General features: G+C 46.6%; 1 protein-coding gene across 2 annotated transcripts in view; it reads right to left on the bottom strand.

The window, feature by feature from the left end:
- Positions 1 to 1,743: 1,743 nt before the first annotated feature.
- Positions 1,744 to 25,563, bottom strand: part of KANK4 (KN motif and ankyrin repeat domains 4) — a 286,564-nt gene continuing 262,744 nt past the window's right edge. Inside the window, exons 9-10 of one of the 2 annotated variants that reach the window (XM_086953375.1) lie at positions 25,112 to 25,312; positions 1,744 to 2,460 (exon numbers count right to left, since the gene is read on the bottom strand). In XM_086953375.1, coding sequence (XP_086809501.1) covers positions 2,359 to 2,460; positions 25,112 to 25,312 — 303 coding nt within the window. In that variant the 3' untranslated portion in view covers positions 1,744 to 2,358. Of the gene's footprint in view, positions 2,461 to 25,111; positions 25,313 to 25,563 lie in introns of those variants that run through there. The other variant, XM_086953383.1, reaches the window with a different exon arrangement.

The following is a 25,563-nucleotide window of genomic DNA, read 5'->3' on the forward strand; positions in this document are numbered from 1 at the left end:
GGGGCGCAAAGGGCTTGTAAATCTGCCCCAAAATGCCTTTCTTATCTCAACCATAATCAGACATCCTTATCGCGATATCATGAGTAGATTGAATGTGTCCACACCTGTAAAACTGTCTCTTCACCAAGTAGAAAATAACTGTATATGTTACAAACAGCTACAAATCTACTTCTGCAGATGTGAAGAGTGTAATATGCCATTTATTACCACCGATGAGTTTTAGGAGGAGAAGCATATTACATTCTTCAACGTCTGCATGTATGCTTTGTGCATGCTCTAGCTTCCTGTGCAATAATTTTGAACAAATGTATTTAAACATCACCAGAGTACAAGCGGTGTTCTGCTAAGTGAGATAGAATCGTAAGAGTTAGGCTTTTTGAGTATGGCCCCAGCCATTTTCTACTGTTTATCAGTTGCGGCTCACACAGGTAAGCACGGTGGGGCGGTGAGGCGGGACGGTGAGGCGAGGCAAGGCCGGTGTGGGTAGTGGAATTTGACATACGATGGGATAGTGAAAAGTAAATAACTAAATAAATAAAATCACTTACCTTGCATTTGCTGCATCGCCGACTCGGCGATGCCACAAACGCAAGGTAAGTGGGTTTTATTTATTTATATACTTTTTACTATCCCGTCGTATGTTGAACTCCACTGCCTGCCATGCCTCACTGCACCACTATGCTTACCTATGCGAGCTGCGACTGCTGTACATTGAAACTAAAATGAAAGGTTTGACACAATTAGCAGTGTTTGTTCAAATGAGGTGAGAGGCATACTCTTGTATTCACATGGAATTTAACCTTTGAGCTAAAGTAGTAAATAACTGAATGCAGTGCATTAGCTTAAGGTTGAGTACACTGGCTGGCCAGAGACCGGACCCTGCGACCACACCCAGTAGTGTTGAATCAAAGGCCTTGCGCAGCAGGCATTGGCTATTCACAATGGGGTGGGCACGGGGAACTTTTAGTTGTGGTATATCACCAAAATTAACGGTGAAAAACCAGAGTTTAAAGTGAAGTTATGGTTATCTTTGGTTATAACACATCAAAAAATATTAAAAAAAAGCCCTCAGTTAAAGTGCAGTTACGTTTACAAAAATACCACAAAATCACTGAAATTCACCAGTTATGGCAAGGACCACAATACATACGTTGCACAGCAGTCAGGCAAACCATAACTCACCCACTAATGCAATCTTTAGGGCCTCACAATATTTATACCAATATTTATACCAATAAATAATACTTAAAAACTAAATGTAATTAAACAACAACACATATTCAGACCAATTAATGACATTCATAGATGTCTCAGTCAGATTGGTTGGGGTAATGCAATATGTACTCTCATCTGTAAGATGATTTACAACATTTGCTTCTATTTCCTTATATGGGTGAGTTCAGGAGGTTTGCATTTCGTGTGCAAGTTATGGTTTGCATGGCTGTATGGCTGTTGCACAAGTTATGGATTGTGTCCCTAATCACAATCTGAAAATGTCAGTTTTTTTGGGGGGTTTTAATTCTGTTCAGTTTTTTTTAATAGATATTCTAAGCAAAGTTAACCATAACTTCAACTAAACCTTTTGTTGTTTAAAAAAAAATATTTATAAACACACACACATATATATCTATAAAAATATGTTATGTTCGTGAGCTAAGTTATAGATACATATATGTGTGTGTAAATATATATATATATATATATATATATATATATATATATATATATATATATATATATATATATATATATATATATATCTCCACTCACAAACCTAATATTTGTGTTGGGGGATGCAAATGTTCTGAGAGCAGGAGCTGTAATGAGGATTCAGCCAGCACACACTCGACCGTCTTTTCCCTTGCATTGTACCAGCTATTTCTTGTTGTCAGTGATAACTGCTGGCATTCAAAGCAGGACTGTGATGTCAATACCCAAATTGCCCTGTGAATGCTTTGCAAATGTTTCGCGAGATCATTGTCCGTTTTGTAATAAGCTTGCTTTGAGAGAGACATCACAAAGCTGAGAGGGCTCCTGTACGCACTAAACCGAGTTCAGCGAGACTTGTAAGCTTGAAAGCCAATTATTTAAGCTGTCAACTATCTGGAAAGCATATTTCCATACATTGCGGTGGTGGTTCGTGCTGTACAGAAAAAAAAGTGCTGCAGCGTGCATAGTAGAGCGGATTACGAATGCAAATGTATGCACATATTTCACATAGTTTTGTGTATGGGAAACTATAGAAATGAGTAACAGACTTTCTCTAATCATTGCTGGCCACGTCTGTGGCGACGAGGACGCAAGAATGGGCCTTTGTTCTCCCTCGGCAGGAACAATGCGGCTCCTTTTCCACTCGCTTTAGAGGCCTGGAGGGCTCCTGGCCTCTGCGTGGGCCCGCAGAACTTCTGCAATGTTGCTGTGGGCTGACTTCGAAACAATGGACAGAGCAGAGTTGCCAACCTGCAGACAAAAAGACAAGAAGAAAAAAAAGTGAAGATAATGTAACTCATTAAATATTGCTCATGGAAACCGCATGGGGTCCAAGTACCGAGCTATTTTAATATGAGACCATTACACGTCTGTGAAACAAGCCCAGTAATTCCAATTTGTTGCCCATTTTCCACAAGGGATAATCCCCTGAGCTGCAAAACGTGTTGCAGGCCTTTCTCGTTAGGTCTGGATGAGAGGTTCTGTGTGTTGGTCACGTCAACGTAATTGTCCCGTTGTAGTTATTGGGGGTATTAGAGGAGCAAAAATTGCCAAACATGTCTGCATTGGTCTACACAACGAAAGGCTTTACGCTGCTCTTTGATTGGTTGGTGCACAGAATATAAAACATTCTAAAGTTCAGTGCTTCGAACAGGTCCATGGTAAAACCTCCAATGATGAAATAGCATACAATGCATCACAGCTTAACCTGAGGTTCTCCAGGGTCATATTTACAAGGGGATTGTGCCACCAGAAAGTGACTTTTTCTGACGTTCTGGTGGCGCAATGCCCTGCATCATATTCATAAAGTGGTGTTGAGCCACTTTTTGTGGCTTATATCACTTTGTAAATATGGTAGCCTTTCATGTGGGGAAGTGTGGCTCTGGGGTTAGAGACGGCAGACCCGGAAGCTGAGATTGGTCCTGGACCAGGGTTCAATTCCCCGACTTGGCGGGTCTTGGGCTAAAAATTCCACGGACTCGATAATTCTCGCTCCGGTGCCTTCTCGACTCACGGGTTCACACTCTGCGACTCTGGGCAATAGCTTGCTTAATCTCCACAACGGCCCCTCGCGGCGGGATGCCTGACTTTCACCTTGTGTATACCCTGCCGGGGTTATCTCACAGGGGAATACCAGGATGGGTTCCCTAAGCAAGCGCCGGGAAACCCAATGCGGGTAGCTGTGCGCTATATAAGCTCAAATACATTTACATTTACATTCATGTAGTTTGCAGCGTCAAATGGGCATGCAATGGGTGCTGCTGTGGGTGTTCCACCTTGACACCCATTGCTTGTTGACGCTGCATTTATTTCTCTTTGTATTTGCTTTTTCTATGTGTGCTGCATTCTGCAGCACACATAGAAAGAGGAAAACACCATTAATTATTGTTTTTGTGCAGGAACAGACTCTCTCCTGCACATAAATAATCATCCCTGCAACGCAGGCACCCTTGCACTATGGCACAAGGGTGTCTGTTTGGCGCTTGGCAGCTATTTCTAGCGCCAGCACAAGGGAAAACACAGAGGTGTGCCATATTCTTGTAAATACAGTGCATCCCTGCATTTTTTAAATGATGCAGTGCTGCAAAATTTGATGCAGCGCCGCGCCTTTTCCTAGTAAATATGCCCTTCAGTCTCTGGAACCCAGCACAGAGAACATTCCTTTGTTAACCCCTTCGCCGCGGGGCTAATTCCCCTGCGACGCGGTGGGAGGGGGCCCCGCACGACGCCGCGATGCTTGTGACGAGCTCAGCTCATCATGCAGCACAGTGGATCTGTGCTCATGACGAGCTGAGCTCGTCACGACTCCGCCCACTTAATGGAACGCCCCGCACAGGAGGGGAATTATCCCCGCGTGGGTGTTCCGCGGCAGTTATGACTAGCTCAGCTCGTCATGAGCACAGCTCCGCTGTGCCTCACGATGAGCTGAGCTCGTCATGAGCGCCGAAGGTGTTAACAGCCGACTGCTCATAGAGTTCAGTTGATGAATCTGGTAGTTATGCAGAGGACCATCTGGTTGGGGTCGTGAAGAATAATCTTAAAGGGGGCATCCAGTGAATGATGTCACAATCTCCAATTCCAAGTAGGCATCATCCATGAGAGAAGCATTCTGGAACACTTTACATTGGTGATTGTTAGCAATGTGGTACTTAGCAAATAAACCAAATGTTCTCTCCACACTGGACATTCCATGTTCGGTATATCTCAGGCTTAGATGCTTATTCTGCCAAAGTGGACTATGCATTCCTGTGCTCAGATTCAACACCTTGCCAACAGGATGTATGTGACGCTGTACTGTTTTTATCCCTCTTTGGAAGAAAGGTCTTAAGACATGTCTTAGTTGTCACTGCCATGCTCTGTTCCTGATCACTTGTCACTAAGCCAAAGGAGTCTGGTTACGATGGTGAAGGGTACTCACTACTGGTTAATCGAGAGAGAAAAACGTTTTTTTCCCATCCAAGGACTCATTGTTGGAAAACATGGCCATTTTGCAACCATTAATAAGGTATCAACAGTGTATTGAGTATTGTCACCACCCAGCAGTGCCCCTGTACCATTACACAATGATAGATGGAAATGGGACTGTGCAGTGATGGCGAGGTGCACCCACTGGCAGGACTCTTGGCTTCAGTTCTGCAGGATAGGTGTCATGCCCTATGCCACTGCGGCTCACCCTCGACAGCTAATTACATTAACATTGAATTTCTGATTACAGTGAGATCAGAGATACAAGAAAAACTTTCTAAATTAGATTACAACTTTAATACCTTTATTCTGGTCAGTTTGGAGAAGAGGAGAACAGTGACTTCTCCTGAGAGCAACCGTAAAACCACCGGGACCCTATCCGACCTCTGAGCATTGTAGTTACAGCACTAAGCCACCCTTTACTAGTCTAAAACAATTTTTGCCTGGAGCTTCACTGGAGTACAAAGCAGAAATGACTAGCTGTGGTCAAATGTTCTGCACTCAAGCAGATGGAAGGGGAATTTTTTTTATTTTTGTATTTTCAATAAATCTTTTGATTAAAGTTATAAGGAAGTGGGATTATTAAACCTCACTCCTTCTGCTATTAGTGCCTACTCTACTATTACATACCATTCAAGCTAAGAAGGAGACTGCGTTTCATACGTGATGTGGGTACACAAGGCAATACGTTAACATGAAGAAAGAACATATCATCGATTTCTAGCATGTTTCATCTTAGGCGAACCATTCCAAGCGAGAACATCACAGGACTAATGCATTAAATAGTATTACATGTTCATCACATAAAATGACGTTCATAAATATGTACAACACACAAGAACAAAATCTGCACTTAAGGACAATAACCTGAAAGGGGACCACCCTCATGGGAGGTGTGGCAGTCATGTTAAATCTACTAGCTAGCCTTTTGACTAGTTAGTAATAATTGCTTCCAGATCCTGGGCTTTGTTTCCTGTGCTCATGATTTTGGAGACGTTTGTTGGATGCTGGGAGATTAGCATAAGCCTCCACTGCAGTGTCTGTCAATGACACAGACCTTTCCACAGACTGGTAGTTGGGAAGCTTGATGGTGTTTGTGTTATCAGACAGGAAGTCTGCAAAGGCATAGGTTTGGAACATTATTGTGTTTCCCCACTCAATCTTTTACAAAGTGTTGACTTTGACCTTTCACCCTTATTGTTAAGTTGAGGCGGTCGGTATCACTTGCAATATAAAGCTGTTTTGAAGAAATAACAAGCATTGCTTCAGGAAGCATCAACATTAAAATAAAAGCAACATGACCACTCCCATAAAACCTGCAACAACAGGCAATCCAGCTGTCACAGAACAACCTTGCTGTAGCAAATAATCAGCAGACGAACGGAGGGCAGTAGTCAACTCTGATAAAAAGAAATGTATAAACAAGAAGTCATGCATATACGAGGGGATAGGAACAGTGATGCCCCTCCCAGACGCGACCCTCCCAGACGCGACCCAGCTGGGAACTACGGGTTAAGGTATATGGCATGGTCCTTATTGAACTCTCCCAACTGTGGGCAGGTCAAAAGAAGGGTTAATTCTCAGCCACGACCCGTGGAGGGAGTTCCGGTGGGGCAGAAAGGCGGGGCGGGGGCGGGACAGGGTGGGGGGTGCTAAAAATCAGAATATGGATAATTGGAGGTAAGTAAACAATGTAATAAATAAAACGAATTTCGTAGCGTGCCCTGCATCGCAAAATGCTGTTAATTCTGATATATAAAATCCCTGGGTCCCTGCTATTGAATATACTCAATATACACAGTTATTGTTGCCCGTGTTCCTAATAGTGTCTGGGACTCGCTCACTCTGGAAAATCTTCAGACTTCTTTCAGGAATCTTAAACTGCATATCAGTTGTACACAACCATAACTTTCAGGGTCTCGTAATTAATCCTCATGGTGTCTGCTTAATAAACCCTTCTGACTAAAGACTGGGGAGAGAGTGACCTATGAGCAGCAGCTGGACTCTTTCTCCCTCTGTGTTTTGTAGCACATATATCAAATGTATAAATTAACCTCCATTCCCCTTTGCTGAGGTATTAACATAGCAATACTTTTCAGGCGCGAGGAAGTAACTTCCAGTTTTCTTAATGGGATGAGAATCAATAAGCGCCGCAGTCTGCTTTAAAACTTTACTTTAAGTAGGCCAGAAAAGGAGATGGCTTATTGTTTTTCAGTTTTACCAGAATCTTTCTCTTTGACTTTAGCTATGGGGGGAGGGGTATTTCTTTTCTATTCCACAATGGTGCCCTGTCTGCCACAATTAATATTTTGCATCATAAAAGTTTCTTCTTCTCTAGAAGTTTTTCCTTTCTCTGACAGTTTCTTTGAATGCCCAATAGGCTAGTGATGGGTACATTGTGTGCCTTGTGTCCCCTAATCATCACAGAGAGGTACTTGCTTTCTAAAAAAAAAAAAAAACTTTCTCGCTGTGGATCGATTGGTAGATGATATGCCCTACGGGTGTCAATAGTGAGTACCTTGCTCTAAGTCAGATTCTGGGAATTCAGCTCATAAAATGCTAATATTTACCAAGTTTAGGACCTTATCTAGAGTTTGGCAGGCAGAATACTCCATCACAAACATGGTGGATGCCGTGGCCGCTGTATTACTAATGCTTTATAGCCTATTGAAATTGTAATAAGGCGGATGGGATATCTACCAAATTATGACAGGTATTCATCCAGCCAAACTCTAAATATGGCCCTTAGTCCAAAAATCCCCAATGTATTACTTGTGAAAAGCATGGGGTCCTTGGAGCACAGGCTACCCTATTTGTATAATACTTGAAAGTACATTTGCAAATTGATCAAATACTGGGCCATTTGGTTTTTGGTCTATCAATGCTTAGGAAAATTCAGTAAATGAGGTGCATAGACAAGTCCTTAATTTAAGTACAATTTGTTATTTGTGCATCACCTAAAATGTCATTATCTTGCACAGTTGGGAGCACAGCTGCTTTTTTGATGCACACTCTTGGTAATTTACTTTCACAGTTTAATATGTCACTAAGTAACAAAAGAGTCAACATGTCAGTGAGCCGCAGGCACATTTATTTGTAACCACGCGATTGTTATCAATGATCTTCTTGTTTGAAGTATGCAGAACCACCTCTCCTGAACTTCCTGCGGCCTTTGCCTGGCAATTTCACAAAATATCTCCATACCCAGATAAGGCAAATCCCCATAGTTGTTAAACAAATTAATTTGCCAGTAATTAACATTTTAAATAAAAATTTACTTGCAGCTACCCAACACAACTAAGTGTTGACCTGACAAAGAAACTTCCTTCCCAAATTTTCAGAAATACATTTCAAAAACATTTTGTGTAGCTGAGATCCATAAGCAGTCATCAACCGTGTTTACCTGCATATTAGCTACAATGGATTTGCAAGACACTAATCTGGTTAACTCTATTTTAAGACAACAAGGAGTAAAAATATCACACAGGCAACAGGTCTCACAAATGTTTTGCGCCAACCCTTTTTGTGCTAGAAATCAACAGCAATGTTGAAATGTGATGTTCTTAGAGCTTTTTTTTGTGTCAGGTCATGTTTGAGGTCACTGTACAACTCTGTAGGTTAACGTTATGCAGCTGCCTAAACTGGTAGATCTTTTGGACTTTTTGCATTTTGCAGCATAGCCTTAATATCTCTTTAGGTAGTGTTCTTAAAGGATTATGCTACAGAGTTGTCAACAGTGACTTTGTGCTATGGTTCGGTTGAGTATGTTTTTTTTTTTTTTTTTAATTTTTAAAACCTTTATTATCAAAGAGCACACAGCTAGTCAGCCTAACATCCCGGAGGCAAGGCAGCATAGACTCAGGAGGATAATAGTGCAAGGCGATTGGAATCAGGACATTGCAGGTTGTTTTTTAATTTTTAATAACAAAGTAACTAAACAAAGAAAAGAAACGCCAAGGGGCGCGAAAGGTTGGCAATGGAGCACAAGCGACGTAAAGGGGTCGGCCAGAGGCAGAGGAGGACAGGTAGAGATTCAATGGTAGAATGAATGGTAGGATAGGGAGGGGGGGGAAGGAAAGAGAAGGAGAATTACAAACATCATTAAAACAGTTGGTGTCACAGGTTACGGTGATTGATGTTCATCCAGGGGGACAGGTTCTGGCGGCAAACACACATCGCCCCTGTATGCATTCTATGCCCCCCACACTTTATTCCATGTCTGAGGCCTCCCCCTGGCAACATAAACCGTCTTTTCTCTAAACATGCACCAATCCATGTTGGCTTTCCATTGTACCACCAGGGGGGCTGTAGCCGCACCCCACTTTTGAGCAATATCACGCTTGGCAACCATATTGCCCAAGGTCACCCAACGAGTCTGCGCCGTGTTGTGGTCAGACGGTTCCCAAACGTTAAGGAGACACCTCAGCGCCTCCGCAGCCAACACAACACCGGTCACCTCTCCCATAATCCGGTGTACTCTCGCCCAGTAGGGGGCAATGACGGGGCACTCCCACAGAATATGTAAAAAGGTTGCGAGAGCACCACAACCCCGACGACAAAGGCCATCGGGTGAGAATCCCATATGCAAGAGACGAGGGCCGGTGACGTACACCCGGTGAAGGATCTTGAATTGTACCAGGCGGAGACGTGAGGAGATAGCGACCTCCTTAGGGGAGGACACCGCAATCTGCCAGTCCTCGTCGTCAAGTTCCAGGCCGTCCGCCGTCCATTGGTCTCGCAAGCACAGGAGGAGATCAGTTCGAACATTGATCAATTTCTTGTAGGACAGGGAAATAGCACTGTCAGGCATATGGCCATCCAGAATTCTGTCTTCCAAGGGGGAGCTTTCGGGGATCTCGCCCTCCGCCGGCTTGGCAGAGATCAGCGCGTGTCTCAGCTGGGCGTAGCGGAAAAACTCCGAACCGCCCAAGTGATATTCGGCCTGCAATTGGGAAAAGGTCTTAACTCCGCCCTTAATAACCATATCGTCCACCCTGGAGATACCGATGAGATCCCATTTGTCAAAGCCCTTGGTATGCCACAGCCTGCCCAAGATATCAGAATCGTACAGTGGGGTAAACCTAGTCAGTCTGCCCTGCCACCCTTGCGCTTTGGTAATCGTCCGCCAAATGTGAACCGCAGCCTTGGTCGGGCCTGATAGGCGCCGATCAAAAGACCTGGAATACAGGGCACGATAGTAGTTGCCACCGCGTAAAAGCCACCTGTCCATTGCGTAGCCTGGGCTATCCACAGGGCTATAAAACCCGTGGTTGATAGCAGTGAGCTGAGAGGACCAGTAGTACCGACGTATATCCGGTAGGGCGATGCCTCCGTCATACCACGGCAATGTAAGCTTCTGAATGGCGACACGAGGTCGACCCTCCCAGAGCAGGGCGCGCTGCAAGCTCTCAATCTCCCGAAAGTAGCGGGCCGGAACCGGGTCCTGGGTGTTCTGTAAAGCATACAGAAATCTGGGTAAGGACATCATTTTAAACAATGCTGCCCGGCCCAGGAGAGAGAGCGGGAGTCTGCGCCAACTTTCCACGTCTCTCCGCAGCCGCTAGAGAGGGGGGGGGAGATTGTGATCGTATCGCGCCTTAGAACTACCGGATATGTATATTCCCAGGTACCTAAAGCCCTGTCCGGCCATCTGGATATTGCAGCCTCTAGGGAGGCGCGGTGTGTCCCCCTTTAGGATGTAAAGAGAAGACTTGGCCCAGTTGATGACCAGGCCAGAGTGGTGTCCAAACAGTCTGAGAACATCGCACGCCACAATGAGTGACTTGCAGGGGGAAGCAAGGTAGAGGAGAATGTCATCTCCGTACAGGGAAACTCTATCCTCAAAGCCCGGGGCCCAGGTTATACCATGTAAATCCGGGTGCACACGTAGCATGGCCGCAAGCGGTTCCAAAGCCAAAGCAAACAGGAGAGGTGACAGGGGGCAACCCTGCCTGGTACCCCGGTGGAGGGCAAAGGACGCCGACACGCGGCCATTAACCGTGACATTAGCCAGCGGGCAAGTGTAAAGGAGTTGCACCCAACTCAGAAAGACCGGTCCGAATCCCAGCTTTGTCAGCACCGCCCAAAGATAACTCCACTCAAGGGAGTCAAAAGCCATCGTGGCGTCGAGAGAAGCAAGTACCGCCGGTTCCTCCAGGGTGTGAGCTCTGGCCATAACACCATGAAGCCGGCGCAGATTAAGGGCAGTGTTACGGTGGGGAATAAAACCTGACTGGTCCGGGTGTACCAAATCACTAATGACTCCAACCAGCCGATTAGCAAGCAGCTTGGCCAGGATCTTAGGTTCCACATTGAGGAGAGAGATGGGGCGATAAGACCGGCACACGTCTCTCGGTTTTCCTTCTTTGTGAATAACCACGATGGTGGCCAACCTCTGATCCAAGGGGAGGAGACCCTCGTCCCGTGCTTTCAAAAACATAGTCCGCAGGTGCGGGGAAACCACATCCGGTCGGATTTTATATAATTCGACCGGGATACCATTGGGGCCAGTCGCTTTACCCGACCTTAATGCACGGATCGCCAAGGCGACCTCGTCAGTGGATATGTCTCGATCCAAGTCGGCACGGTCCTCTTCAGAAAGACAGGGAAGATCAATCGTCGAGAGGAACTCAGCTGAGTCGGCCTCGGAGCGGTCCGATTTGGAAGTGTAGACACCCCGGAAATAATCAGCGAACGACTCGGCAATGGCACTCGGGTCCGTGACGGTTACACCGTCATCTCCCAGAATCTCAGGCACCACACGGCTAGCCATCTCGCGTCTGTCTAGCCAAGCCAGCAGCTTCCCGGCTTTGTCACCAACATCGTAGATACGACCTTGCTGTTCCTTGGCCAGGGTGAGGGCAGCATTCGTGGCGAGATCATGGTATTCCGCTTGTTTAAGGGAAAGGTCATGCAAAAGAGAGGGGTCGGGCTCGGGCCCCAAACGGGACTCGAGGCCCAAAACCTCGTCCTCAACACATGCGAGGTCGGCATCCCTGACTCGCCTGGTTTCCGCAATGAGAGCAAGAGCCTCACCCCTCAACACAGTTTTGAATGCCTCCCACAAGGTGAGAGCCGATCCAACCGAGCCCACATTCTCCGAGAAATAGAGGTCGATGGCCTTAGCAAGGAGTGCACGAGTCTTGAAATTACGGAAATACCATGGGTTAACCGCCACCGGGCGGTCAGATAGGACAATGTCAAAATCAAACGAGACCCACAACGGGGAGTGGTCGGAAATACCCCGTGCCAGAAAACGGGCCTCAGACACGGCAGACGCATGTGCAGCTAGGGTAAGAACGTAGTCTATACGGGAGAGACTACCATGGGCACCCGAAAGGAAAGAGAATTGTCGGAGCACGGGATGTAATAATCGCCAAGTGTCCACCAGACCCATGGAATCAAGAAAGGACGGCAACCACAGTTGGGAACTGCGGAGATCTCTCGGCGGTTGGCGGTCCAGGGAGCCAGAGCAGACTGAATTGAAATCACCCCCCATTATCAATAGGCCAGCGGGCAAGGACAAGATGGCGCCACCGAGGTCTTGGAAGGTACTGGATTGCAGGCCCGGGGGAACATAAACCGAAAGTAGCGCTAGGGAACGCCCTTCCCATCTCCCCGCCACTGCAGCGTAGCGCCCCCTCTCATCAATCACAGTGACGTCTATCTCAAGGGGAAGGGACGCACGCACCAGGATGCCCGCCCCCCGGGAGCCCGAAGAGAACCCAGAGTGGGCCACAATCTTGTAGCCTTTACGGTTAAGAGCCTTGCAAGAGTTTCCTATCAAATGCGTCTCTTGCAAAAGCACAATATCGGGCATATGCCTCTTAAGCAGTTGAATCCCCACCCCTCTCTTAACACGGTCACCCAACCCGTTAACATTCCAACTGAGCACTTTTAATCTCTTACCCCCCATCATCCCGCAACCCGTCCCACCCGACCCCAGCCAACCCAACCACCAAATAAACAGCAGTAAACACGATCCATTGCCTGAAGGAAAGATAAGAAAAAGAACGAACAAACAAATAAACTTGCATAGTTGCACCCCCCACCCTGCACCCCTGCATCAGACTAAAAAGCCCCCCCAACCAGCAGTGTGCCTGTCGCCCCATGAACTACTCTACAAAAAGAGACCCAGAGGAGTAAGGAATCTCCGCGAACACCTCCCGCCACCCTCCATTGAACGACAGGAGAGTCAACAGGGTCAATTAAGAAACAATACCCAACAGTCTCATGAAGCGGGATCAACAAGTGCCGGTGTCCCCACAATAGAGCCAAGTCTCATAGATCCGGGCCACCAGCCGCACCTCCATCTTGTTCATCTTGAGCGTCCCGACGTGGCGACAAAGTGTCCAACCATTCACTCACATTCTCGGCAAAGTCAAAGAACAGGGCACAGCCTTCATGCTCAATCTGGAGCTTGGCAGGGAACATCATGGAATACTTATACCCCATATCTCGCAGTCTCTGCTTTACTCCCGCGTAGCTCTGCCGCTGCCGCTGTACTGTCCTGGTAAAGTCCGGGTAGAAGTGTATCTCAGCGTTCTGGTACTTAAGCGGCCCGTGTTGTCTGGAAGCCTGCAGGACCGCGTCTCGGTCCCGAAAGTTGAGAAGTCGTGCCACGATGGGTCTAGGCGCCACGCCCGACTTTGGCGGGCCGCCCGGCACCCGGTGGGCACGTTCCACTGAGAAAAAGTTACTAAGGCCAGACGGTGCCAAGTGGGCCTTTATCAGGTCTTCCACAAAGAGGTCCGTTGCCGCTTCCTCTGAACCCTCCGGGACACCGACAATGCGGACGTTCTGCCGCCTGGCACGTCCCTCAAAGTCCTCCAGTCTCCTCGAGAATTGGTCCGTAGTCATCCGCAGGTTCCGGACCTCGGTCTGCAGGCCCGAAACGTCGGCCGTTAGGCTGGAGGTCTTAATATCCAGTGTCTTTACTCTATCATTAGTCTTGCCCAGGTCGGCTCTAATGAGAGTCAAATCAACAGCCATGGTGTCCACTTTGTGGGTCAGGATCTCATGTTGGTGTTGCATGTCCGCCCGAAAACTGGTGATGGCACCCATAATGTCGCTCAGGGTAGGCTCGGAGCCGTCGGGCGAGCCCGTAGGTGGAAGGCTCTTGGCAGAGGATCCCGTGGCAGGCGGCGTCTTAGGCTGGACGTATCGCTCAATTCTACTCTGCTGCGACTGCGTTTTCCCACGGACACCCTTGTTCGACGTCTTGTCGGGGTCCCCTCTGCCCGCCATGTTGGTTCCGATGAGGACAAAGGGCTGCACCAGCCAAGCCCGAGCCCAGCGAACCAGGCAGAGAGTCCGGGCCAAGCAATTAGACCAGGCCGACGAAGGAACGCACTGTAGGCATTGGTACTCCGCCAGCAGAAGCGGCAGGCAAGCACTCCGCAGTCCGATCGTGCGGGGTGACGGAGACCGGAGGGACAATGGCACAGTCCTGGCACGGAGTTCCACTCGACGTAGCTCAGCGTAGGAACCACCGATTCAAAAACGGAAGGCAGTTCCTGCCTCAGTAGACCATCAGCAATAAGAATCCACCCTCGTGGAACAGGATTTCAGACAGGATATATGAGGAGGATCGGAAGGTCCGCGGAGCTCCGAGCTTACGCGGCCATCTTGGTTGCCCGCGAAGCTCCTCCCCCCGGTTGAGTATGTTTTTGATGGCCTTTTCCAAATTTGCCACTGTAAGAAAATCTGAAAACATGCCATCATGTGGTCTGTAGCATTATCAGTTACTAACTCTTTTAAGGTGGACTGTCACTCTAGCCGTGCTCCCAAGTATGAGGGAAAGGTAGTAATAAATATTTAAATAATGTAATCTACTCTTTACTTGCTACCCCTCCCTTTATGAAACCTTTACTTTATGGTCTCGGTTTTATTGATTCTTCTGCTTGACTTTTCAATTCCCTTAAATTATTCTGCTGGCAAACTATGTTATCTGTATATCCTCTCCTTTACACCACCCCATTTAGCGCCTCAATAATGAATCTTTTCTTCCCTTAGTTTTCTCTATTTCCTTTCGGTGGTTTTGTGAACAAAATCCTTTTACCTTCTTGCCCTTTCCGTTTGCTTCTTTATTCCTACCACCACATAAAAGGTGTACCTAGTCTCTCTTTCTGCTTTTCACTTTGCTACTCATTTAAAATGTAACTTTGCCTTTTGTGCACATCCTTTACCTCCTCTCGTTCACACAAATGTCCATTTCTGTAGTGGATTATTTCTCTTAACCTCTCACTGTCTCCAGACCAGCTGTTCTGCTTATCCTCCTTCTTATCTACTCTCTGTTTTTGTCCTCTCGCCACTAGAATATTTTTCAATCGATCAATTAAATTAGAGGTATTTTAGCCTAAAATCCCTAAAAACTTTATGTACATAATAAAACATTCCATTCACAATAAGAAATATTGATTTTGCAACCAATATGTAATGTCAAGAAAATTAAAGCTAGAAAGATCGTTCTCAGTCTCTTCAGATATACTTCAGCCATCTCCCTACCTAACAAAATCTTTATGTTTGAACCCTTCGTGCCAAGTTCCACAAAATTTTGCATCTGCGTTATTTTTAAGGCTCCGTATAACTGCAAAACCGAATTTTGTTAAATGTAATGACATTTTGCCCATTATTTCCTTGTTTGGCTTTCATTCTTTTTAACTTCATGATCTTCACCTCTCTCTTCTGGTACGCTCAAATGTCATACTGACCTCTCTATTTCTCTCAAATTGTTTTCACCCCAACCTTTTTGCCACCTTCCCATAAAATGCTTCCTTCCTTCCCCAGCCCAGATTTTGATCACTCTTGACATACAGTAGCCCCTCTGAGCATTTAGTGGACAAATGGAGTCACCACTCGAATCAAGTGAGGATCCCTGATATCTGGTGGGCCCTTTTTGGCATGCAATAGTAACATATTGGCATGTCAATCTGTATTAGTCTTTATGGAGGTGTAGAAAATATGAGAACTTGGTATAAATGAAAAGTTGCCAGGTGACTGGAAAATATACAATCAGGGTCATATCCAAATAATAACATTGTTGCATTGCATGGGACAGATAACAAACAATAAGTCTTCAAAAAACCAATAATTTCTTCCCAGAAATGCTTAATTTTAGGACAAGACATAATAATGTGAGACCAATTGGCTTGTTCACAATTGCAATGTCTGAAACAAAAAGCAGACGCATTGTTATACATTTTAGCAATTATTACTGGTGTACGATATAATAGCCACTTGCTAAAATACAACATTCGGCGCCAGTTGGCACCACGCAGTACGCAGAAATTAAATTGATTAATGGTTTTCCAAATTTCCGGTGACAATATAAAATTTTCTTGAGTGTACCATTTACGGATAGCTTTAGCAGTCAACTCTACCTCCCGACTTTGTGTCAGACACTGTTTCCATACTCCTGGTTTCTTCTCCAAATTATTAATAAAAAGATCTAAAACAAGAGTAGAAGTATAATTCGCAATGGTACCGGGATCTAATTGCGCCAACATAGGATAAATTAAATTAGAGTAGGAACCAATTAGCAAAAAATTGCCACCAATTCGAGCTGACATCTCAGTAACTGAGAGCCAAGTCCCGCTTACCAAAAAGTCAGATAATGTTTTAAACCCAGACCTACCCCAATTTTTTTATTACAATGGGATCGATTTTAATCTTTAAAAAAGAAAACACTCCAATTAAGGGAGTTAGTAAATGAAATTGTGGAAGTGAATATCTCTTAAGCATTGCATTACGTCGTTTAAAAAACCAATTTAGGATTTTATACCGCACAAATTTGGGGGATTTCAATACAAACAACGGGGATGGTATTTGTATTTCTGAGCATATCAAATCAAAAAAAGAATTTATAAAACAACTAGTTACTGCATTCCTGTTCTTAAATCTCTCTAAGTACTGTGCAAAGTAAGCAAAATAATAATCTTTCAAATTTGGTAAAGAAAGACCGCCATAGTTAGTTTCTGCAGTTAATGTCCGTATATCTAATCTAGGTGTTTTTTTTGCCCAAATAAATTTAGAGAACATAGATTCTATTTTGGAAAAAAAAGTACCCGACAAATAGACTGGAATTGATGCAAACAAAAAATTGAAAAGAGGAAGGATTGACATTTTAATTAAATTGATGCGTCCGAGAATAGTTAAAGGCAGAGGATCCCAGCGAGTGAACATTGATTGGACTTTTTTAATTAATGGAACAAAATTAAGTGTATATAAATCCAAAATATTTGAAGAGAACAAAATTCCTAGATATCTTTTAGGTTTTAAATTAATGCAGCCTTGTAAATCTTTATGTAAAACTGGGTTTCCACCTCCATAACCAATATTTCTGTCTTTTTTTTATTAATCCGATAACCTCCTAGAGATTCAAACTCTTCAAAAATTTGAAAAATATAGGTCTGTGATTCCAAATCAGGTTTAATAAGTAGCAAATTTGGCAAAATCTGGCAAAATTGATTTATATTATAATGGCTGTGGCTAGATCTTTATTACTGCAGAATTGGCTTTCAACCTATATCCCGACGTTGCAGGAATGGTTGGAAAAAATGAAAAGGGTCAGGAAAAGCGAACTTTTATATGCTCAAAGAGTTGGGGGTATTAGAAAATTCGATCAAATTTGGGGATGTTATTTTGAGTAAATTGGTTTAACATTACGTTAAGTTGAAACTAAATGTAATGGTTATTTTTCTGTGTTTTCTTTTTTATGTATGCTGTATATAATCTGAATACAACTTCAATAAAAAAAGATGTAAAAAAAAAAAAATGAAAAGTTGATATACAGGGACTAAAGAAGAATTTAACTAAATTTGCAAAGGTGATATTTAGGGTCAAACAGTTATATTTTCAGAATTTGAGAATTAGGAAGGCAATTCTAATGAAAAGTTTGTATGTGAAGACACATTTATGTAATCTGTTGGCAGGAAAATGGTAAACCAAGGTTTGAGGATCATTACTTTATTTCCCCAAAAGAAAAACATTATTTTATTGCAAAATAAATGATTGTTCAAAAATCAAAAAGCTAATGTTTATGGGTCTAGTTCTACAAATAAATATATTTTGGAAATACACCCATTTACAACATTGAGCGATAATTCATGTTGAACTTGTGGCACTGATTTCCAACGCTATTTATTTGGCACCACAGGGATCTTATGTGTTGCAGTGGCTGTTATTTTATGACTCTTGTTGAGGCATTTATTTATCTATATTGATGCTTTGATGCCCTTATCTTTGACACTGCTGCCGAAGCCTCTAACAATGGCATAATCGAGGAGGAGCTACGCGGGAATCCAAGATGGTCGCGTGAGCAGAGAGCTCCCGAGACCCGCACCACCCTTCTTGATTTATCCTTCAGTTATCCTGGTCACTTCGACGGGCTTTTGAAGTGCTACTCTCACTGATGCTGTCGATCCTTTTTGTGCTGGGATCGGACTTCGGGGACCATTTTTTCATCGTCCCTAACTTCCTGGCCTAACCCCGGACGCGACCGGGGTCTCTGTTGCCTTGGATGGCCGAGCAGTAATGCAACAACAACGGCTGCCTGGCATTTGCTTCACCGATGGTGTGCCACTTTCACTTTCGGTTTCTGGCCCTCTCGTGTCTTGACTCCCTGTGACCTGCTCTTTCATCCTGGTTTGCTGTTCTCACTGGCAACACGCTTTCTCGCGGTGCCGGCTCAGTGGCCCGTGACAATTTCTTGCAAAAAACAGACTTTTGGGGTCGAGAATTGCCGACATTCATCTGCACCCGGATTGTCCCAGTGGGGTGCTGAATTCACCATGGCGACGAAACCCGAGATGGAGAAGCGCAGGAAGACCAATACTCGTGGGGGGTCGATCCAGTCCAACGTGATCGACCGCTATACGCAACCGAGAGGTTCCCCCAGTGCTGCCAGCCGTGGTTTGGAAGACCCGAAGACGGACATGGCGACTTCCTCGGAAGTGTCCCTTCAGGACCTACTGGCCGCCATTGCGGGACTCAAGACCGATATGAGTCAGCAGTATGAGGCCATCGTGTCGAAGATTGACACGGTGGCGGTTGATGTTACTCTTATTCGTGCCGACCTGGCCAAGACAAACGAGAGGGTCAAGGCGCTGGACCTAAAGGCATCGAGTTTCGTGACAGACATGGCGTAAGCGCAGTCGGAGATTGGGAATTTGTGTTCCTTGCAAGACCTGTTGGCCAAACGTATGGAGGACTACGACATTAGGGCCCGGTGGAACAACATTCGCCTAGTCGGAGTGCCGGAGGACAATGGTGCTGCCTCGATCGATCTACTGGTTGAGGAGCTAATTGTCGCTAAACTCGCTCCCGCAGGCCTCAGCAAGTTCTTTGCGGTTGAGCGTGCCTATCGCTTCCCGGGTGGACAGGTAAAGCCGGGGGGACCCCCGAGGCCTATCATTGCTAGGCTGTTTCACTTTCGAGACAGAGACGCCATTCTTCAGGCCGCCCGCAAGCACGGCCCGTTGAAGTTCGAGAATAACTCTGTCTCGATCTATCCTGACTTCACTCCTCAAGTGCAACGGCAACGTTCTGGATTCCTTGGAGTAATGCGTCGCTTGAGGGATTTGGGACTAAAATATGCTATGTTGTTTCCCGCTCGCCTGCGGATTGAATACAGGGAACGTGCCTATTTCTTCGATCAACCAGACAATGCCAGTGACTGGTTGGACTCGCTGCCAAAGGATGACACCGAGGGCGGAGGCCCCGGAGGCGCGGACGGCGGTGCAACGGCCCAGGACTGAATTGGGGCCCCTGAGGTCCGGCTTTGGACTGTGAACTCTACAGAGTACCTTTTATCGTATGCTTTATGTTTATGCCCGTGGTGGGGCGGGTTGGGGTAGTTACTCCCTTCCTCCTCGGGGGTTTCTTTGTGTAGATCAGATGGGGCGACAGGCACACTGCAGTTTGGGGTGGCTCTTTAGTCAGCAGGGGTGCAGGGTGGGGGGCGTTGTAACGGGTTCGTGGTTGGGGGGTGGTTGGTGGGGACTTGGTTGTGTTGTGTGTTTCTTGTTCTTCTTTTTTCATGGTACATTATTGATTGCATACATCCTTGATCTGAGGTTCCGGGGGTGGGTTGGGTTGGGTCGATCTCCTTGGGATGGGGGGGGGTGAGATAAAGGTTCTTTCTTGGAACGTCAATGGTTTGGGTGACAGAATTAAACGTGGCATTGTGTTGCAATTTATAAGGCATCATGCCCCTGATGTTGTGTTACTTCAAGAAACCCATCTGATTGGTAATGCTTGTAAAGCTCTTGACCGTCGAGGCTACCGGTTGGTCGCCCATGCTGGCTTTACGTCCGGCTCCCGGGGAGTGGGTATAATGGTTAAATCCTCCTTGGCCCTTGAGATTGATGATGTCACCCTTGACGATCGGGGACGCTATGCTGCTGTCTCGGGGAGGTGGGAGGGGAAGCTAATTGTGATAGTGGCTGTGTATATTCCCCCGGGGCTGCAGGCAACCACATATGCTGATCTTGGCAAGACTCTTCTTGGTCTCCCTGACGGTCTACTTCTTATGGGTGGGGATTTTAACTCTGTGATGTCTGGTGATTGTGATCGACTCCCCCCTAGAGTACTGCCGCAGTCCCAGATGTGGCTCACTGACATGGCCGAAACTTTTGGTCTGTGGACGTTTGGCGTTCGCTGCACCCCGCCCAGACGCAGTATACTTTCCACTCTGGTGCGCATGGCAGCCTCTCGAGGATAGACTACTTTTTCATGCTGGCCTCTACCCTATCCTTGGTGCGGGACGTTCGTCATCTCCCCCGGGGTATTTCAGACCATTCCCCTTTACTGATTGAGGTCTCTGTGGGTGGTCTTCCTGGTAACAGAGTACCCCCTGTCCCGCCCTGGCATTTTCGGAACCCCCGGCTTCGCTCAGATTTGGTGAAGGCTATCGATTGCTATTTTGATGAGAATGTGGGTTCGGTGACTTCCCCTACGGTTCTCTGGGAGGCCTTTAAAACTGTCATACGGGGATCCGCACTGTCTCTTATTGCAGCTGAACGGAAGGCTAGGAGGGAGGCCGTGCTGGCCCTTGAGACCGAAATCACTACACTCGAAAGTGAGCTGGGTGGGGATGACACGCCTGCGCTCCTACACACTCTTGAACTGAAGCAGGCGGATTACAAAGCTTGTGTTACTGACTCTGCTAAGGTGATGTGCGCGAATTAGCTGGGCCGTTTGTATGATGTGGGTGACAAGGCTAGCAAACTCCTTGCGTGGCTGGATAAGGCTGACAGAATGAATCGTGTGGTTCCCGTTATTACCCGTGAGTCTGGTGAATGTGTGTCTGACCCCGGTGAGATTGTTGACTGTTTCGTGGACCATTTCCAAAAGGTTTATACCCCAGTGAGTGATCGAGATGAGGCCGATTCCCGTTTACTACTGCGGGACATTGCTCTTCCTTGTGTCTCGGAAGAGGAGGGACTGGCTTTGGAAGCTCCCTTTACGGTGGACGAGATCGCCCTCGCCATCAGATCCTTGCGCTCGGGTAAGGCGATGGGGCCCAATGGTTTGCCTATCGAGCTCTACAAACTTCGTCCAGATAAAATGGCCGCCCACTTATGGGCCATGTTTATGGACGCATTTGAGGCTGGAGTTCTCCCACTTGAACAGCGCCTGGCCACTATAGTGGTCATTCATAAGGATGGCAAGCCTTGTGACCGCTGCACCTCCTACCGCCCCATTTCCTTACTGAACGCGGAACCCAAAATCCTTGCCAAGGTCCTGGCCAATCGGTTGTTGACTGTGATCTGTGACTTGATTCATCCGCATCAATCCGGCTTCATACCCCATCGTAACACGGCCCTTAATTTGCGTAGAGTCCACGGTGTTTTCGCGAGAGCTGCAACTCTCGCTGAGCCTGCGGTGGTGGCCTCCCTGGACGCTACAATGGCTTTCGACACCATTGAATGGCCATATCTGTGGGCGGCACTTTCCAAATTTGGCTTTGGCCCTAACTTTATCGCGTGGGTGAGGCTCCTGTATGAGCAACCACTGGCTCAGGTTGTGGTGAATGGCAGAAGCTCCGGCCCATTTCCATTGGGACGCGGCATCCGTCAGGGGTGTCCACTTTCCCCACTTTTGTTTGCACTGGCGCTCGAGCCCCTTGCGGCGTGGCTCCGGTGGGAACCCTCGATTAAGGGGATCCGGTGGACACCAGATTTGGAAGATCGCGTCTCGCTCTACGCTGACGACATCCTTCTTTATTTCACTTCCCCCCAGAAGTCTTCGAACGTGCTCTTTGACGTTCTCACGTCATTTGGTAAGAACTCCGGATTGGTTATCAATTGGACCAAGTCCTGTGTTTATGTCATAGCGGGGGTGTTGCCACCGCTGCCCCGTAGGTTTCCAATTCAGGTGGCAGACGATGGTTTCAAATATTTGGGGATCTATGTCTCCATGGTTTCCGCGGTGCGATATGATCGGAATCTCTATGCTCCCCTCCGTCGCCTCAAGCAGGATGTGAGGCGGGCGCGTGAATTGCCCTTGTCCCCGCTAGGGCGAGCGGCACTTTTTAAAATGATGTCGCTCCCTAGATTTCTTTACGCGTTGCAAAATTTTTTCGACCCGGTCCCTGCTCGCTATTTTCGTGAGATCGAAAGCCTACAGCGGCAATTGATTTGGGACGGGCGTACCCGTATCGCTTTGTCAAAACTCACACTCCCCTGGTACGATGGCGGTATCGCTTTACCAGACATCAAACGATATTACTGGGCCTCGCATTTAAGTGTCATTAACCACGTAACATATTCATCGGAACCCGCTCCTGCTTTTGCCCTGGACAAATTCCTATTGCCCGGCGGCAACTTTAATAGAGCTCTGTACTCGAAGTCACCGATCCGTCTCCTTACTGGTCCTACGAAGTGTGCGGTGCGTGCCTGGAGGGATGCGACTGTGGCTACGGGCTGGAACGGCAAATTGACGCGTATGACTCCACTGTATGATTCTGATCGACTGGGCAACCTGTGGCAGACGAAAGGGTTCGATAGATGGGATATGATTGGGATTAGTAAGGTGGAGGATCTCTGGGCCAGGGGCACTGTGAAGTCCTTCGAAGCCCTGAAACTGGAATATCAGCTTGATGATAAGGAGTATTTTCGGTATATGCAGGTTCGGCATGCCTTAATTTCCGCCTTTCCCCCTGGGACTGATATTCCCCAGTCATCCCCACTGGAGGACCGTATCCTCGATGGCCACGTCCCTGACAGCACGATTTCGTTAATATACAAGAAACTTATTAACAACTGGGCTGACCTGCTGGGGAAGCTTTGGGCCTCTTGGACGGCAGATGGGCTCGAATTAGAGGACGAGGATTGGCAGTCGGCTGTTTCTTCCCCTAAAGAGGTGGCTATTCCGGCCCGGCTTCGTTTTGTCCAACTGAAGATCCTCCACCGTGTGTATGTGACCGGTATGCGTCTGGTGCGAATGGGGCTTGCGACAGATGGACTGTGTAGACGTGGTTGTGGTATGGATGGTACTTTTCTTCATATCTTGTGGGAATGCCCGGTTGTCTCAGCTTTCTGGTCCAGGGTGCATGATGTGATGGGACGTGTTACTGGAGTCCCCCTCCTTCCTGAGGCACGGCGCTGTCTACTCAATGTGTGGGAGCCTACAGATTGCACGGCTGCCCAGACATTCTGGGTCACTCAGGGCAACATGGTTGCCAAACGGGACATAGCTCAGCTCTGGGGCTCCAATAGACCACCGAGGCTTAGTGCCTGGAAAGACAACATGGACTGGTGCATGTTTCAAGAGAAGACGGTGTACGAGGCACGGGTCGTCCTAAAAAGTGAGCCAGGGTCTGGGCACAGTGGAATGTGTACCGTGGCGATATCTGTTCCCCTCCACTTGATTATGCTGATACTATCCCCTCCTCCCCATGATTGGCATTCCTTTTCTACTCATATCCTATATTCCCTCCATGATCACCCTCCCACGTCAGACTTGCTCCTGTTTATGTATACTCTTCCCTCCCCCCCCCTCCTGTAAACCTTGCCAGTATAATACCATGTGTTTGTTTTCGTTTGTTTCTTACTTCGACAAAACTATAAAATTAAACCTTCGCTATCCTGTCGATTATTGTATTATGCACCACATCATAACGGACGCTCAGCGGCCGCCTCTATTGCATACTGTCTTTCTTTATTCTTTTAATGTTTGTCATAGCAGCCGGCCCGCTGGGGTTGTAGGCAGACGCTGTGTATTGTGCATTTGATAAATAAAAGTTTTTTTAAAAAAAAAACCCAAAAAAAACAATGGCATAATCATTCTCTCTGTTTGATAAGATATTTCTGTCCTGAAGGATATGATGCGGGCCACAAAGGCTCCGCTCAGGGCCGCATCGTAATGGGCCGTGCGTTTTACTTTCCGACCGCCCCATTATGATTGACGCATTTGGAAAGTAAACCGGCCGGTCATTCCGACTGCCTTCCGATGGGCACGGAGAGACCGCCGGGAAGTCGGAAGCCAGCCAGTAATCTCAAGGGTGGGCCTTTCCGCCCTTGGCATTACGATGCACAGTTTCCGACATGGTTTCCATGCCGGCCTGTCCGACATGGAAATCATGTCGGAAAGCGTGTTTGGGGGCCCCTGCACATCCCTTTTCTTAATGTGAGTGTGTGTTACGGCCAGTTTACAGCCGTAACGCAAGCCGCAACACAAGCTCCCATTGAGGAAAAAGTGCATACCACCGAACAGTGTTCAGTTGCATTGTAATGGGCCAGTCAAGACCACCGACCGAGTGTCAGTTGTTCCCAGGAAGAAGTCAGTGTCGGACAGAAGCAATTCCGCTCGTTATCTAAATCAGCCCCAAAGTGTTCATTAGATCCACTTCATAAATGTAACATGTCATGCTAATAAATTGTATTGCTACTCAAAGTAACCCTTCTCAGCATCCTTAGAGTAGCAAAAGATTGAGCGGGAAAAAACAATAATGTTCCAAACCTATGCCTTTTCATTTACAAGCAGTACTTTGATGCCAGTTAATAACTTAATGTGCTATATTAGAAATATTATTACTTATGGACACAATGTAACATAGGATACCTGTGGCAAAAACAATAACCCACTGAGATATCAATCTAAAATACTAATCTGTGATCAGTATGATTGTCACACATTGTGATTTTCAGCTGGATCACTTCCCTTTTATACTATATCATGAGTCAAAACGGTGACTAGACAAACCACAGATCTTTCTCTCAAGTGCATTGATCACCAGAGGTATCATGCCCTTGTAATTTCCCCTAAAATGCTGCACACATTAAGATCTCTGCAGGCTGCTCTCACATCAGAACAGTATGATATTCAGAGGTCACCCTCTTGACCTTGTCGTCCAGTGCAACAGCACTGGTCCCACCACTCTAAAGCTGGCACTGCTCCGAATTGTTGCCACCACAGAAACACACTCCTGGCTTACCTTGTCTGTTAATGTGACATCACATTCGGGCCGAGAGAGAAGCTGCCTTACGATCTCCACATGGCCATGCCGACAGGCGATCATCAGAGCTGAATTGCCATCATCATCTTGTAAGTTGACTTGTGCCCCACAAGATAGCAAGACCTGCACCATGTCAGACCGCCCATGGCTCACCCCAAGCATGAGTGCTGTCTGGCCTCCCTGCAAACACATGATCACGAGACATATATCATTAACAGCAAGCACCACCGTGAATGTCTGCAACTACATATCTTTAAAACATGTTTTTGTTTCTGTAGATGTAAGGCAATATTGTGCAACCTCAATCAACAAGATCACAGGGAAATGCACGCAGTGTTTGAGTAAGTATCTGAAATTTAAATGTGAGACTTTGAAAAAGCAATAAGAAACTACGTATGATAGGGATGACCAATATTCATTTGAACAAGCTC

Source organism: Lissotriton vulgaris, chromosome 1_1 (genome assembly GCF_964263255.1).
Source record: "Lissotriton vulgaris chromosome 1_1, aLisVul1.2, whole genome shotgun sequence".
Lineage (NCBI taxonomy): Eukaryota > Metazoa > Chordata > Amphibia > Caudata > Salamandridae > Lissotriton > Lissotriton vulgaris.